The sequence below is a fragment of the Microcaecilia unicolor genome, chromosome 1, assembly GCF_901765095.1.
Source record: "Microcaecilia unicolor chromosome 1, aMicUni1.1, whole genome shotgun sequence".
Classification (NCBI taxonomy): Eukaryota; Metazoa; Chordata; class Amphibia; order Gymnophiona; family Siphonopidae; genus Microcaecilia; species Microcaecilia unicolor.
This window is the reverse complement of record NC_044031.1, coordinates 136,227,964-136,243,266: the sequence shown is the minus strand read 5'-3', so window position 1 is coordinate 136,243,266 and position 15,303 is coordinate 136,227,964. Positions and strand designations below refer to the sequence as shown.

At 42.5% G+C, this 15,303-nt stretch overlaps 1 protein-coding gene across 1 annotated transcript in view; it reads right to left on the bottom strand.

Moving 5' to 3' along the window:
- PPP1R9A (protein phosphatase 1 regulatory subunit 9A) overlaps positions 1-15,303 on the bottom strand; it is a 364,256-nt gene that overhangs the window by 106,106 nt on the left and 242,847 nt on the right. The window contains exons 6-7 of the mRNA XM_030200679.1: positions 8,134-8,269; positions 6,318-6,386 (exon numbers count right to left, since the gene is read on the bottom strand). Coding sequence (XP_030056539.1) covers positions 6,318-6,386; positions 8,134-8,269 — 205 coding nt within the window. The remainder of the gene's footprint in view (positions 1-6,317; positions 6,387-8,133; positions 8,270-15,303) is intronic.

Genomic DNA, 15,303 nt, shown 5'->3' with positions numbered 1-15,303 from the left:
TGATTCATCATGTTGTGGACAAAGTAAAAATTAGAAATATTTTTGATTTAAACTTGCAGGTAATTTTCTTGCTATGTAATAATTTTTTTTTTCTGTATTTCCTACATTTATGTTATATTGATATAAATGTAAAATTTAATAAATAAAAATTATAAATAAAATTATCAGTGCTGTTTGCACACATCTCACAATTACAGTTAGCAGGCAGTTGATTCGAGACACAATAGCTCTGCTCAAACATGTTATCTTGTCATACTACTACTACTACTACTACTTATCATTTGTATAGCGCTACTAGACGTACGCAGCGCTGTACACTTGAACATGAAGAGACAATCCCTGCTCGACAGAGCTTACAATCTAATTAGGACAGACAAACAGGACAAATAAGAGATAAGGGAATATTAAAAGTGAGGATGATAAAATAAGGGTTCTGAACAAGTGAATAAGGGTTAGGAGTTAAAAGCAGCATGTAGAGATACAGGTGGTTTTACAGGGTACTCCTTGGAAATCCTACTGATGATAAATATCTCTTTCCTTCTGCTTTAGATGGTACCTGTACATTAGCAGTTATGGTCAAAGCGCCTGGATGTTATAACAAATAAGCTCAGGTAATTCCTTCTTCTCTGTGACTCAAGGATCGTAGAGGTTCCCTGATTCCCCCACAATATACAAGCCAGCAACTTTCTAGGTTCTGATGCTTGCCCTCTGTCTACTTTTTCAATGCTTTTCTTGTGCTAACCACTGATGGTATAGCAAGGCCAAAATACTCTTCCTGATTCTCACAGTTGCCACAGGCTTGGCAAGAAGGTCTCCCTATAGACTATGGGAGAGGTGACCTATGACACTGTTAAAGGGAAAGGAGGTCCATTTTATAATGATAGGACTGTTTCTGCTAAAACTGCAACCAAGACTATGCTGTTAATTATAATGGGCACTCCCCATGTTCTACCAATTTCTAAAAGCTTCTACCCTTTTCTACAAGCTTCTACCTTCTTCTGTAAAGGTCCTGTGATTTCCTGGTAAGTGTCAGGAAGCACAGAGTTAACACAAAGGTCACTGCTTTCTTGAGGCAGAGGCTGCTTGACTGATGATGATGTCAGAACATTTCTGCTATTGGTGGACTACAGTAGCAGCAATGAAACTATATTGAATACTGACAGCAGTGAAAACACTGACAGCGTAATAAAACTGGAAACAGCACAGAGGATTCAAACAAGTCTCATCACTGCTGAATTCCTCATGGTGTTACATCTGGGCTCAAGGTGAGTTACAATCAGGTACAGTGGGTATTTCTCTGGCCCCAGATGGCTTGTAACCATTGGGCCCTGTTTACTAACCTGAATTTAAGTTTGAACATCCTTAAAGCAAGTTATGTGCTTAGCTACTAAATAGGCCCCAATGACAGTAATGGGACGTGGCCTTCAATAACGTGTGCTAACACTCCTTAATACAGGTTAGTAAATGAGAACAATGGAGTGTAAAATGTCTTGCCCAAGGACACAAGGGGCATCAGTGGGATTTGAGATCTGGCTTTCAGCCTGCTGCTGTAACTGGTAGGTTACTTCTCTACTTTGAGTATCATTATGGGGGTAATTTTACACCTCCTAAACGGGTAAGTATCAATATTTTTTGCTGGATTCTCAAAGTGAATATAGACACATGCTTCTATTTTGAAAATTAGCCCCACACATTTATACCTACCAACCTATGCAGATATTTTCCTGAGTTAACTACACGTATACTTTTGAAAATGTAAAAGCATACATGTAGCAGCGGCATAGGGGGCCAGAGCCCAAGGTGGGGGGGCACATTTTAGCCTGCCTCCCCCACTTCCACCCCCACCGCCGCTGCTGCAAAAGTACCTTGGCTGGCGGGGGTCCTCAAGCCCTGCTTGCTGAAGCTTTGGTCTGTCCCGCACTTGTCTTGTATTACCTCTCCTGTTTTCAGTGCGCCCTGCACGTTAGTTTTAATGAAACTGAGCATGTGCAAGCAAGCTCAGTTTCACTGAAACAAGAGCATGCACAGCGCCACTGAAAACAGGAGAGGCAAAACAAGACAGCACGGGACGGACAAATGCTTCAGCTGGCGGGGGTTGGGGACCCCCACCAGCCAAACCAAGGGGCCCCAGAGCCAATTTTATTTTGGGGGGGGCAGGCCCCCGTGACCCCTCATAGCTATGCTACTGACATGTAGTTCCAAACTCTGATCCTAGGAACTTCTTCTTCACTAGGCACGTGTAGCCAGTGGCTCAAGTGTGGATTCTGAAAATTCTCATGAGGAGCTGGAGCCTGCAGAGTGGACTTTCACTGTGCTGAGCTACTACATTTTGAGCAACAACTCACATATTTAGTGCTGCTTGCTTGAACCGACCCCTGAGGCAGGTGATATTTATGCCGAAACACAGGCCGTGTCGGGTCATTAATAAAGCACACGTTCCATTCTTGAGAGCCCTTTGTGCTTTTTTCTGGACTGCTTGTGCTATGTACTTTGAACCTCTCCGGTGTAAGTGGCTATATAATAAAAATCTCCTCAACAATTCTCTTGTATATAGTTCCCTGATGGCTGGGAATATGTGAATAGTCTCTGAACAGGCACACAAAACCTGCACAGGGAAAATACTGAAGGAAGCAGATAAGGTTTGAAATAAAAATACCCATTTTTGGGTCCTCTGCAAGTGCACAGATATTATCAAAAGAAGAACAATGAAAACAATATGAAATATACTGTAGACCATAAAAACAAAGTAACGTAATGGCAAAAAGTATGAAATGTGCTCAAATACCTCTGTGGTGTGCTGTAATTTCTACTCTCTTGCATCTCCTGTACTTTCTTTGATGGATGGGTTTTAAACCCTCTTTGCTCTTTTGTAAGTGCCTCTCAACTTTCAGGACCTTGGCAGATCCAATCTCCAGCTCCTAGATTCTGTCAAGTGTAGTCATCTTTTAGGGCAGGAATATACCCTGGTCTGTGATCTCCTCTCCCTTCATGTTCCTCACAGACTCACTCAGTGATTAAATACGTCCCTTTCTCGCTAAGACTAAACTCTTCTCGCTCCTCATCATATGTTTCTCATGCTCAACTCTCTAGACTAAGTAAGCAGGAATTTCCCAGGGCTTGGGTCCCACCCCATATTACAGAAGCTCCAGCATACACTCACACTGCTTATGGGTCCAATCGTTTCCCCAACTCGGATGGGAAATTTACCTTCATTGCTTCTTGTTGAGGACAGGACAAAATCTTCTTGATGACCTCTCCTTTCTCTTTTTTAAGACACCTTGTACCCTGGTGTTTAGCTATGACTCAGACTTTAAACCCGTCTCCACTTCTTATGGGAACTGGTCCCACTCCTAGTCTTTCTCTTCTTCTCCACTTCTCCTCCTTACCCTCCTGGGTAGTGGACAAAACCCACCACTCTTCCCACTGCATTGTGACTTATGGACTTCCCCCTGTGGGAAGGAAATGAAGAAGACCTGGGCAACACCCTGCACTGTTGTACACCCCTCCACTTCTCAAGGAACTACTGCTATTGGGATTTCTTCCTTGAACAGACTACCCTTCATTAGTTTGACTGGCAGTACTCTGGAGGAAGGACCCAGAATGTTCCTCCTGTTACCATACAGGAATGTATAAGATTTTTTTATGGCATATAATTTGATGTATATACATTCATTTTTGTCATTGTTTTAATTCACTGTATTTGTCAACGTTTAGACTCCTGAAGAAGGTTCTTATGCCAAAACACAGTACCATGACGGGTCTTAGCTAATCATCCAATAAATATATCTTGTGACCTTCATAGTGTATGAGTGTTTGTTGGAAGATTCATCTACAACCCTACTGATCTCTACCACACTTGTGACCACCATAGTGTCTTATGTGGTTCCTCTACCTCGGTGGCCACTCTTCTGTGGCCTGTTGAATAAGCATTTTACCCACTTACCCCCTTCATTCTATAACGTGGATGCCTAAATGTACGAACCATTTGCGCACTCAGATTATAGAACATTTGCACTTATGCACATGAATGTTACAGACTGGCATATAAGTGATAGTTGGGTGTTAAGCGGTATTCTGTAATCTTAGCATGCAACTTGCATAGCATAGATTTGCAGAGGGTGTTCAAGTGGGTGGGCAGGGGTATCTCCCAGAATTATACACTTTATAGAATAGTGTCATTTAGGTGCCAAAGTGAAGCATTTAGGCATGAGCATTTACGCCTGCCATAGACATGGCTAACAGATTGTACTTAAACTTACGCTAGTATTCTAGAACAGAATCTGGGCGCCCAGATCCCAGTATGAATCTCGCACTTGGGGCCCCTTTTACAAAACAACAGTACGCCCAACACGAGCTTACCACTCACTAAAAAGGAAGTACTGCCGGGCTACTGCAGCAGCCTGGTGGTGGTAGTTCACACCCGCAGTGTGCCGTCGTATCTAGCGCTACTCGGCAGTAATTGGGCAGTGCCATGCACTGTCCGGTTACCACCGGGTTAGCATGGGAGCCCTTACTGCCACCTTATTGAGTGGCAGTAAGGGCTCCCCCCCCCCCCCCCGAAATAGCTGCACGGCAAGTGATTCATTTGCCGCATGGCCATTTCCTCAAAAAAAAGAAAGACCTACCTTTTACCCATTGATGTAAAAGGGGGCCTTGGGGTATGTCAAAAACACACGCCGATGAAAGCGCAGGCACTCTTTTGCCGCAGCTTGGTAAAAAGGAACCTTAGCAACCAGCATTCTGGTGCCTAACTTTTGACGCACTTATTGCCTCCATATAAGGCAAAACCCCTTTATCACAGATAATACACAGCCTTACTCATGAAAATGGCTTTTAAAATTGTTCTCTGTATTGCATTTCAATACCCACATCAAGTTGTTTCCACCCAAAGCACTACATAAATTATCAGCCTACAGAAAATATAACTAGTGATTTATAGTCATGACCTTCTCTTTAATTGTTTTACTTTTCACATTGTGCACTTGTCTGAGAAGAAAATATCATACCTGTCAAAGGAAATAGACTATTTATTGATGACAACAGTACCTTTCAGCAACTGAAGTTGTAACTTTTGGGAATAAACACAAAGCCTTTTTTTTTTTTTTTTACTAAGGGCTCTGTCTATTAAAGTGCAGTAATATTTTCCAAAGTCTCTGAATTAACTGTTGTAGGCATTTCCAACATTTTTCCATTCAGTTAGCGCAGAGAAAAGTTCTTTACCATGGTTAACTGAATAGTAGATGACGTGATGCAGTCAGCGACTTCTATTCAGGTGGCATTAACTTCACTGCATTATCTGCCATGTTAACAGTTCATGCACAGTTACACCCTAAGCATTAACTGTGAGGCACAATCATTGCTCACTCTCCACCATTTTCTACTCTGTTCCACATTTAGGGAGGAGTTATCAATGTAGGCTACGATTTAAGCGAATTATTTTAGCATAAGTTGTGCTATTTAAGCATAGTCTTTCACTGGGAACCCCCCTCCCCCCCCAACCATGGTTTCCTTGGCAATGATACAGGAGTGATTGTCACTGCTTTCTCTTGTGCAGTATGAAGTACCAAGGCCAGAACGAGATACTGTAGGATTAAGCCTGGCCTTCTGGCTCCCAGCTTGCTGTACTAACCATTAGGCTAGTCCTCTCTCCCCTGAGTCTCTAGACTTTATAATAAAGCAAATGAAGGGGCCCTTTTACTAAACTTTGGTGTGCGTTAAATACCATCTGCCCATAGGTATAAAATAAGGCATACAGCATTTAGGGGTCCTTTTACCAAGCTGCAGTAAAAAAGGCCCAGTGGTAGCTGTTTTTGCCATGCGCCAGGGCCTTTTACCATAGCAGGAAAAAAAGGCTGAAATCGACACAGCTGTGCAGTAAAATTACATTTACCGAATGGCCATGCGAAGGGGGGGGTGGGGATCAATTACAGTAAGGGTTTCCGTGGTAACCTGGCGGTAAATGGCACCCAATTACTGCCAGGTTAGTGCCATGCTAGAAATTATGGAGGTATTTTTCGTAGCACTAGAAATGATGCGCAATCAAAGCAGAACTACCGCCGGCAGCTGCGTTGGGCTGGCAGGAATTCCAGGATGTCACACGGCAACTACTTCGTAAAAGGGCCCCTTAGTGTGCACTAATGTCTGTTGGCATGCACTAAGCTTTAGTAAAAAGGCCCCGAAATAATTTAAAGCACCCAGAGATGTATTTTCAATATATTGTTAATACTTAAAGTTAGTACAGTTTAAGAAATGTAATTAGGGTACTACAAAAGCAGCAGGAAGTACAGACAGAACTATTTTGCTTCAAAATTACAAACCTTTTTAATGTAACAGTTATTATTGTTATTGCAGTTGCCTGAGGTTCCTTGTAATTCATGCTCAATGCCCTAAAATGATTAATACAAATATAAGCGAGAAATCTTAACTACATTTCTTTATAACAAGATTATTGCAGTGTGATCAAATACTAGAATCATCTTTCTCTCCTTAAGTTAGCTTACAATTACATGTTATGTTATAAAAGCATAAACAGTATTTCTTATCTGTATGCATCTATAAAAACAACTAATTTGTTGAGCGGGAAAGCCAGGATAAGGCTAATGCCTTATTTTCAAATAGGTCCCAAATTAGAGTCAACCCACTGACGATACACAAACAATTGTGAAACGCAGGTCCTGACTGACTGGAAATATAAGCAATGACTGGTTGGGAAATAAGACTGGATAGCAAACCATGGATCCTGAATGCCAAGAACACCAAGACAATACAAGGATACATAAGAGTCTGTGATTTCTCCTGAATAGTTATGAGAGATGTAGATAGGGCTTCTATACAGAATGCTGATTTTGAAACATTAAAGTAAGGTATTTCCTAATTGAGTCAGTGTACTCTTTCCTTTTTGTTTCATGAAATTGTATATGAATGAAGTACTATATGCATTTTTTTGGAACATTAGTAAATTTGATGACATGGTTTTTGGAGCCCTGGATTAACAAAAAAAAAACTTATTTGGGAGAGGAAGCTCTGCCTCTCAGGCCCAGATGCATCAACCATACGTAAAAAAATCTAAAAGTCCTTACCGAAGATGAAACAACGAAGAATGCAGTAAAAAAACAAGTCCCACATGTTCGGTTCGGTATTCGAAAGTCGAATGCATTAAAGAAGTGTAATCCCCGTCGTTAATCTGCCCGTAAAGCATGCACAGAGCAGCCAAGCATTATGCTGGCTGCTCTGCGCATGCCAAAAAACGTAAAAAAAGCTGAGGATCGGGAGGGGGCAAAGGCGCTCGTCAGGAGCGTCCTGTATGGACGGCCTTGCCCCCCCCCCGAGGTCGCCACTGCTCCCCGCTTCTGCCTGTATTAAATAAAAAATCAAAACAAAAATCAAAAGTTTAGTAGCCCCAGTCCCCCTCCCTTCCTCTCTCTCTCCTTCTCCTTCTCCCACAGCTCCGCCTCCCACCATCCTCCGCCCCGTGCCACGCCCCCCTGAGGTCGCCGCCGCCGCTCCCCCCCTCAACCGGACCCCCCTCCACCTTACCGGGCCCGCGCAGCGCCTCACCTCTGATCTATGGTATGCGGTATCTGTTCAATTAGATTCACGTCTTTTCATGCATCAAAACCTATCTCACTCTGTTGCCAGCATTTGCTGGAAGAAATATGGGGATTTACTGGGCAAAAATTAATAAGAAACTCTATTGCATAAATGAAAGGTACTATAGACTGCCTGGTTGCATCATTGTACACTAGTCATTAGAGACATGCTGAGCTAGAGAAGTAATCCAGAACTCGAAGGTTTAATGACCTGTGGTCCTTTTGGACTGTGGTCACAGTACTTTGTGAATTGCTTACTCTGGACATCCTGAGGGACCTCCCCAGACTCCCACACCTATGAAGAGAGCATACTCTTCCAGGTTAAATGGTGTGCAGGACCAAAGTAACATGCTTGAACTTTATATTTTCATGCCACAAGACTAACAACTGAGAGCATAATATTATTATAATCTGTTTCATAGCGTGTTCCCTCTCTCTATGTGTATATATGTGTTTGTGCATGAGTACAAACAGGACATATAAACATCGTGACATAGCAACACATTTTTACACATAGTAGAAATAATGTCAATAAGTATTTTACCTCATCATCATCTCCGTCATACTGGCCATAATGCTGTTCCATCAGCTCTTTCTGTCGGCGCTCCTGCTCCAGCGTTTGGCTAATTAGTTGGGCAACCTCACTCATTTGTCCCGGCTTTTCTCGTCCTATCACAAACCTGTACAAATTATTATTGCATAAGGTTACCCACTGTAGCAAAACACAACAAACTGGTCATAATCAAATCCTATGGGTAGCTGGCAGGCCCATGGGTAAATTTTCAAAGGGAAACTCCTTTCAGAGTTTCCTTTTGAAAATTCAAGGTGCATTGACACTGCAGGCACTGCACCTACTTGGAGCAAGTGTAAAGTATGTGAAGGAAGGTACATAGGAAGATTTGGAAATGACGTCATCATGCGTACTCTTCCTCCCTGGCCTAAACCTACTCCTTTTTGCCTGCTAGCAAAAACATGTGTTCTAGGAAACAGTATGGGCCTGATATTCCAAGGGGTTTAACCAGGCAGGTAAACTCTGCTGGCTGGCTGCCGATATTCAGTACCACTTAACTGGGTAGGACCACTGAATATCTCCACTAACCAGCCACGTGCAAACTGGCTAGGTTAAGGGCCATCCATAGGCCGAGTTTCAGAGGAGGCACAACTTATCCAGTTAGTGGTGATATTCGGTCTGCTAACTGAGTAAGAGGCCCTTTTACAAAGCAGCGGTAGAGATAATGTGCAGGTAGAACACGCCAAATCGGCACTACAACTGGAATAGCGTGGGCGCCCAGCGGTAATTCCGAAGTTGGTGCACGCTGGCTCCCGTGGTAGAAAATAATTTTCTACCGTGGGAGGTGTTCCTGATAGTAAGTGGCAGAGTGGACACATTGGTGGGCGCTGCATGAACACTGCGCAAGTAGCATGTGAGCCAATGACTGGCGGTAAGGGCTCAGGCTGTAAATAGGTGCGCAGTACTTGTCATTTTATTGCACGGCCATTTCCCAGCCCATTGAAAAATGCCCTTTTCCCCAGCCACAGTAAAAAAATGGCCCAGCACAGGTCACAGCCACTTTTTAACTTGGGTTAGTAAAAGAATCCCTAAGTAAATGGATAAAGTTAGGACAGTAAAAAGTCTGTCCTAACTTTGGTCTTCTTTTACCAAACTGCACTAGTGACTCCCGCATGGCAATGTTGACGAAGCCCATTTAAATTGAATGGGCTTTGACGGCATTGCCGTGCCAGGAATTGTTAGCGCAGTTTAATAAAAGAGGCCCTTTACGTTCAAATTTACTGGACACCAGTATGAACATTGGCCAGTGCCTGGTTAACATCTGGATTAACACACATGCTCAGATATTCAATGGCAGAAACTGCACATGCCCTAGCATTGGATATCCGGGATTAGTTCAGCCTGCTGTGCCTGGGAACAGGTTACAGGCTGCTTACTGCTACAGGATGAATATTACCCACTGCGCATCCTTTTACCTGCACCAAGGGGAGATGGTGCTTATTAAACAGCATTTAGGTTTGTCTATGTTTCGGTTTATTAAAGAACTTGCTATACTGCCCTCTTGCTACACAAATCAGTGCAGTTTATATGAGCCAAAAGAACAGACAAACTGTTTGGGATTTCAGTGTTAGGCAGAGCTTTCGTTTTCAGGCTTATCTGAATATTACAATGGCAGGATGTCTGTTACTGAATAGAATCAGGGCTTTCAAACTGAAAAGAGCAGTAAAGTAAGATATTGCAAGAAACGTCTTACTGAGCTCTTCTTGGTGCAACAGTTGTTTTTGCAAATATATAGCTAGTATTACTAGCATGCAAACATCATAAGCATTTAATTTTACTTATTTAGGGGCCCTACTAAAGAGCATTAAACCTTTAACATGCAGTTAGCGCAAGCAAACAGGCTATTGAGAAGGCTCTATTTCTTGCAGTGTGCAATCTAAAATGAACTACTGCAACCTGACACAAAGCATAGTGCGTACTATTTTATTTACAGTGCGCTAAAACATTTAGGGCTCCTTTTACTAAGCTGTGCTGAAAAGTGGCCTGCGCTAGTGTAGGCGCATGTTTTGGACAAAAGCAGATCCATTTTTCAGCGCACCTGTAAAAAATGCCATTTTTGGGGGGCCAAAAATGGACGCACAGCGAAATGAAAATTGGCGTGCGTCCACGTCCATTCTGGGTCTGAGACCTTACCACCACCTATTCACTTAGCGGTAAGGTCTCACATGTTAACCAGGTAATCGGTGTTCAAATGCCGATTACCGCCCATGCAAAGGAAAATAAAATTATTTTCCGGTGTGCACAGTGGACACGCGTAAAAAATGAAATCACTGCCTGGGCCACATGGTTGCCAGGCGGTAATTCCAAACTGACCCACACTGTGCGCATGTGGAGGGGCATAATCAAACGTCGCCAGCCAAATAGATCGCTGGCGATCTATGTTGGCGGCAGCGCTACAGCTGGCCGGAACCGTATTATCGAAAAAGATGGCCGGCCATCTTTTTTTTCGATAATACGGTTTAGCCCGGCCAAATGTCGTGGAGTTCGCCGGGTTTGAGATGGCCGGGTTTGTTTTTCAGCGATAATGGAAAGTTATGTTGGCCATCTCAAACCCCGGCCAAATTCAAAGCATTTGGTTGTGGGAGGAGCCAGCATTTTTAGTGCACTGGCCCCCCTGACATGCCAGGACACCAACCAGCCACCCTAGGGGTCACTGCGGTGGACTTCAGAAAAGCTCCCACTACGTGCATAGCTCCCTTACTTTGGGAGCTGAGCTCCCCAAACCCACTACCCACAAATGTACTGCACCCACTAAAATTGCTCCAGGGACCTGCATACAGCCTCTAGGACTTATTGCTGCTGTATAACTTTGGCACACCAGTTCACACCTGAAGACTAATCTCTCTGAAAAAGTCCTTTCTTGAAATAACCATGTTTACTCACAGTTAACTGCAGATCAGAGGTTGTGCCCCACTGGCGAAAAGTCCCCTGGTACTAAGATTAGCAGTAGGTCAGAGCTGGCACAATGGTGTACAATGCCTTCTTTCAGCACCATTGAAGGTAAGAACTACCTTCTCTAACGTGGGTAACACAGGAAAGGGAACTAAAACTGGCTTACAAAAATGGCCACTACCGCATGGACTACAACAGGAAACAAAACAGGGCACACTCTGACCCAGTTAGCAGGGGGGAAAAGCACCATGGGAGTAGAGCCCAGTACCCTACACCCACCACAATGCATTGCTAATGTGACTCTCTGCAGGGCACCTAACAGAAAAGGTGTCACACTCACCCCAGAGCCACATCGCAACCAGGGAAAGGCTGTCGGAGGATGCAACACATTCTGCTGTCATGGAGGTGGGTACGGCATTTGAGGCTGGCATACAGGCTGGAAAAAAGGTTTTTAGTTTTATTTTTTTTAGTTTGGAAGGGGGTGACCACTGGGGGACTATGGGGAGGTCATCCCCCATTCCCTCCAGTGGTCATCTGGTCAGTTGGGGCACCTTTTTGAGGCTTGGTCGTGAAAATAAAAGGACCAAGTAAAGCCGGCGAAATACTGCTTAATGCCGCTTTTTATTTTCATTATCGGCGAAAGCCGGCCATCTGGTAGCCACACCCATGCCCGCCCATGTCCCGCCTTCGCTAATCTACCGACACGCCCCCTTGAACTTTCGCCGGTGAAGCGACGGGAAAGCGGCGATGCTGTCAAAAATGCTGTTTTCGATTATACCGATTTCGCCGCTTTTAAGAAATCGCCGGCCATCTCCCGATGTATGTCGGAAGATGGCCGGCGATCACTTTCGATTATAAGCTGGATAGGCGCCTACATGACTTAGTAAAAGGGCATCTTAGGACCCAACTTACCAAGCTGTGCAAACTTCTTGTGGGAGTTATTGGGCATTTTTTCAGTATATACTGTCTTCTATCTGCTCATTTAATTTCAAAATTAGACTTTTGCGGGATACCTCTACTAAGATGGTGTTCAAAAAGAAACGATTTGATCATGCTACCCCTTGCTTGGTTAGGCTTCACTGGCTTCCTATCGATGCATGTTATCTCTTTTAAATTGGGCTGTTGAGTTTATAAAATTTTTGATGGTTCTTGTCCTGAGTATTTGATCACACTTTTCTCTTTTCCTCTGGTCCCCACTCTCTCTAGAGCAGGTAACCACTGACTCTTATATTTTCCATCATTTTCTAGTGTTAAATACAAACAAAAATCATTAAAAAAACATCTTTTTTATATCAAGCCATTCATATCTGAAACTCTTTACCCATTTCACTGAGAATATCTCCTACTTACCTTTCCTTTCGGAAGAATTTGAAGACTAGTCTGTTTCAGAAATCTTACTTCTAATTTTTCTGTTTTTTATATTTATAGTTGGAATCTGCTTTGAACCATATTTTGGGAGTTGGCGGAATACAAATACTATATCATATTATATCATATTTTCCCACTAACTCATGCTGTTTTAGCACAGGTCCTATTTTATGCAATGAGACCTAGTTACTAATAAGTGGGTATAGAAATAAAATAATACACATTGATAATTTATTTATTTTGCTGCATTTGTATCCCACATTTTCCCACCTATTTGCAGGCTCAATGTGGCTTACATTATGTTGCACTGGCATCATCAATTACAGAGTAAGAGATTCAGCATATTGTTACAATTAATGTGCAATAATATCAGGTAAATAGGGTAAATAATAAGATAATACATAACATATAAATGAGAGCAAGACAAGATATTCTTTCCCCTCCCCCCTATTGCTTTTGAATATTGCCTGAAAATGCTCAATTGCATCATACCCAAAATAAGGTAACACAGAACACTTCAGTAAGTAGCATCCTCTAAAAATATGTGAAGAAAATGTCTATTACTTATTGCAACAAAGGCAAGTATGGAAGAAAGTCATACAGCCTTGTTCCCTCGGACAAGTGTTGGAGACTGAAGCTTAAACAGAAAAAAAAAATCTGGAATGAGCCTAGCAGATCAATGTGATTTTGTTCTAGCTCGCCTAACCTGCTAAGAGGTCTTTTACTACAGGCCCAAATTTCGGCAAGAGGCGTGCAGCGCTTTTGCTGTTTCCTGCCAACATTAAACCTAAATATTCAATGCCAGGCCATTTCCAGTGACCAACGTTGAATATGCGGATTGTTTTATAGTTCCTAGATTCTGCTTGGAGATATGTGTGTTAACTTAATTGGCAGAACAAGGTAGTCAGCGTTTTTAATAGCACTTAACAAGCAATAACGAGCACTAACTGGCAATAATTACAATTTATGCATGGAAATCACTAGGCGTATTCCATAAAGAACTGCGCCTAAATCACAAAGTGCGTAGTTCAAAATAAAGCACGTAGCTTAAAAGGGGCATGTTTATGGGCATATTTATGGAATACAGGTCAGTGCGCCTAAATCTACGCTCATGGATTTACACCAGGTTTTTATTGGCGTACATGGATGCGCATAGATTTAGGCACTACGGTATCAACTAAGCATATTCTACACACTGCACCCAAATTTTATAAAATAGTTCCACATGGATTTTATAGAATCTGGCCCTAACTGGTTAACTTTTTAGCGGTTAAAGATAGGACAGCTATTTATGCGGCCCTAAGGTGTTGAACATTGGCGCTTAACTGAATAAGTCATGTGATATATCCAGTTTGCTAGGGGCTAACTGGAAAATATTCAGCAGAGATAACTGGTTATCTCTGCTGAATATTAGCAATTAGGCACCAATATGATACGTAACTAGTCAGCACCATGTTTGGCAAGTTGAATAGCTTTGAATATCGGGGGATGTGTGCGTAACGGGGGGATAAAAGGCTTAACGCACACTAATACATTTTGAGATAATTTCCCTGTCAGCATGTGCTAATCACGAGCTATTTCTTTTTTTATTACTTTTTGGGGAGGGGGTATGACATGGGTGGGGAATGGGCATGGAAGCATTATTCAGCTTGCACATTTGCATTAGAGCACATTAACTGGATAACACAGACGTAACATGGGAGCACTTAGCACCTCCTAAATAGCAGGCAGTAAGTGCTCCTGCATTATTTTTGCAGGTCTCATGCACTAATGGAAAAATTAGAACACGACCTGCAAAAAGAAAAAAACGCCCTATTTTTGGCCTGTGTTAACATGGGCTTAGCAGGCAAGAAAGTCCCATGTTAAAACATACTAAGCCCCTTTCTTAACACATTTTAGTGAAAGGGCCACTGTGTTTTATTGCAGGGATCAAATCCACAATCAAGTAAAGAAATAACTTGACTGTGGATTTGTGATTAACAATAACAGAAAAAGAAGTACAGTACTAAAGACAGAAATGGATTCTGAGAGACGCTTTCAAAGCTACTTTATCAAACAAAAAAGAGGAAATAAAAAAACCAGACCAATAAGTGGGGGAAAAAAGGCCTTCAAGAATAGGTTAACGTCAAGATGTAGCTTTATAAAAAGATCCAACATGGTCCGTGTTTCAGCAACTCGCCTGTGTCAGGGGATCTAGTAAAAAAAACTCCCAATAAATATTACATAAATCATTTTCATTTTATGTAATATTTATTGCTTTTTGACTAGACCCCTGATGCAGGCAGGTTCCCAAAATACGGACCATGTTGGGTCTTTTAATAAGCTACATCTCGATGCTAACCTACTTATGAAGGCCCTTTGTGCTTTTTTTTCACTTGTTCAGCAATTTTATCTGCACTAGTATCAATCTTGGCGAGATGTATTAGAATTAGCCTTAGTAATGGACCACTTGTGACTTTTCAAGTAAAACCTATGTTAAACCTCCACAAAAAGTACAGTTTAAAGCAGTGTTCTTCAATGCAAGGCCCAGGGGCCAATGGAAGCCCTTGTCATCATTCTGGTGAGGTTTGGTTTTTTACTCCCTGCCTCAGTTTGTGACATAAAGACGGAAGTGGATAGAATAAAGAATGCTTGAAGGACAAGGCATTTCTCAGTAAAAGAAGAGAATGCATTTGGAAACACCCACCTCCTTGAGGTCACCCCCAGTGAAAAGTTTAAAAGAGGGCCGGATGTCACTGATACACGCTGGTAAGCAGTGTCGCAGCCCTGCAAGGGAAGATATTTGGCAGCTCTCCTTCAGCTCATTTGGATCCATAGTGGCCCCCCCTTAAAAATTAGCTGGTTTATATAGCACTAGTAAAAAAGGCCCGTTTCTGACACAAA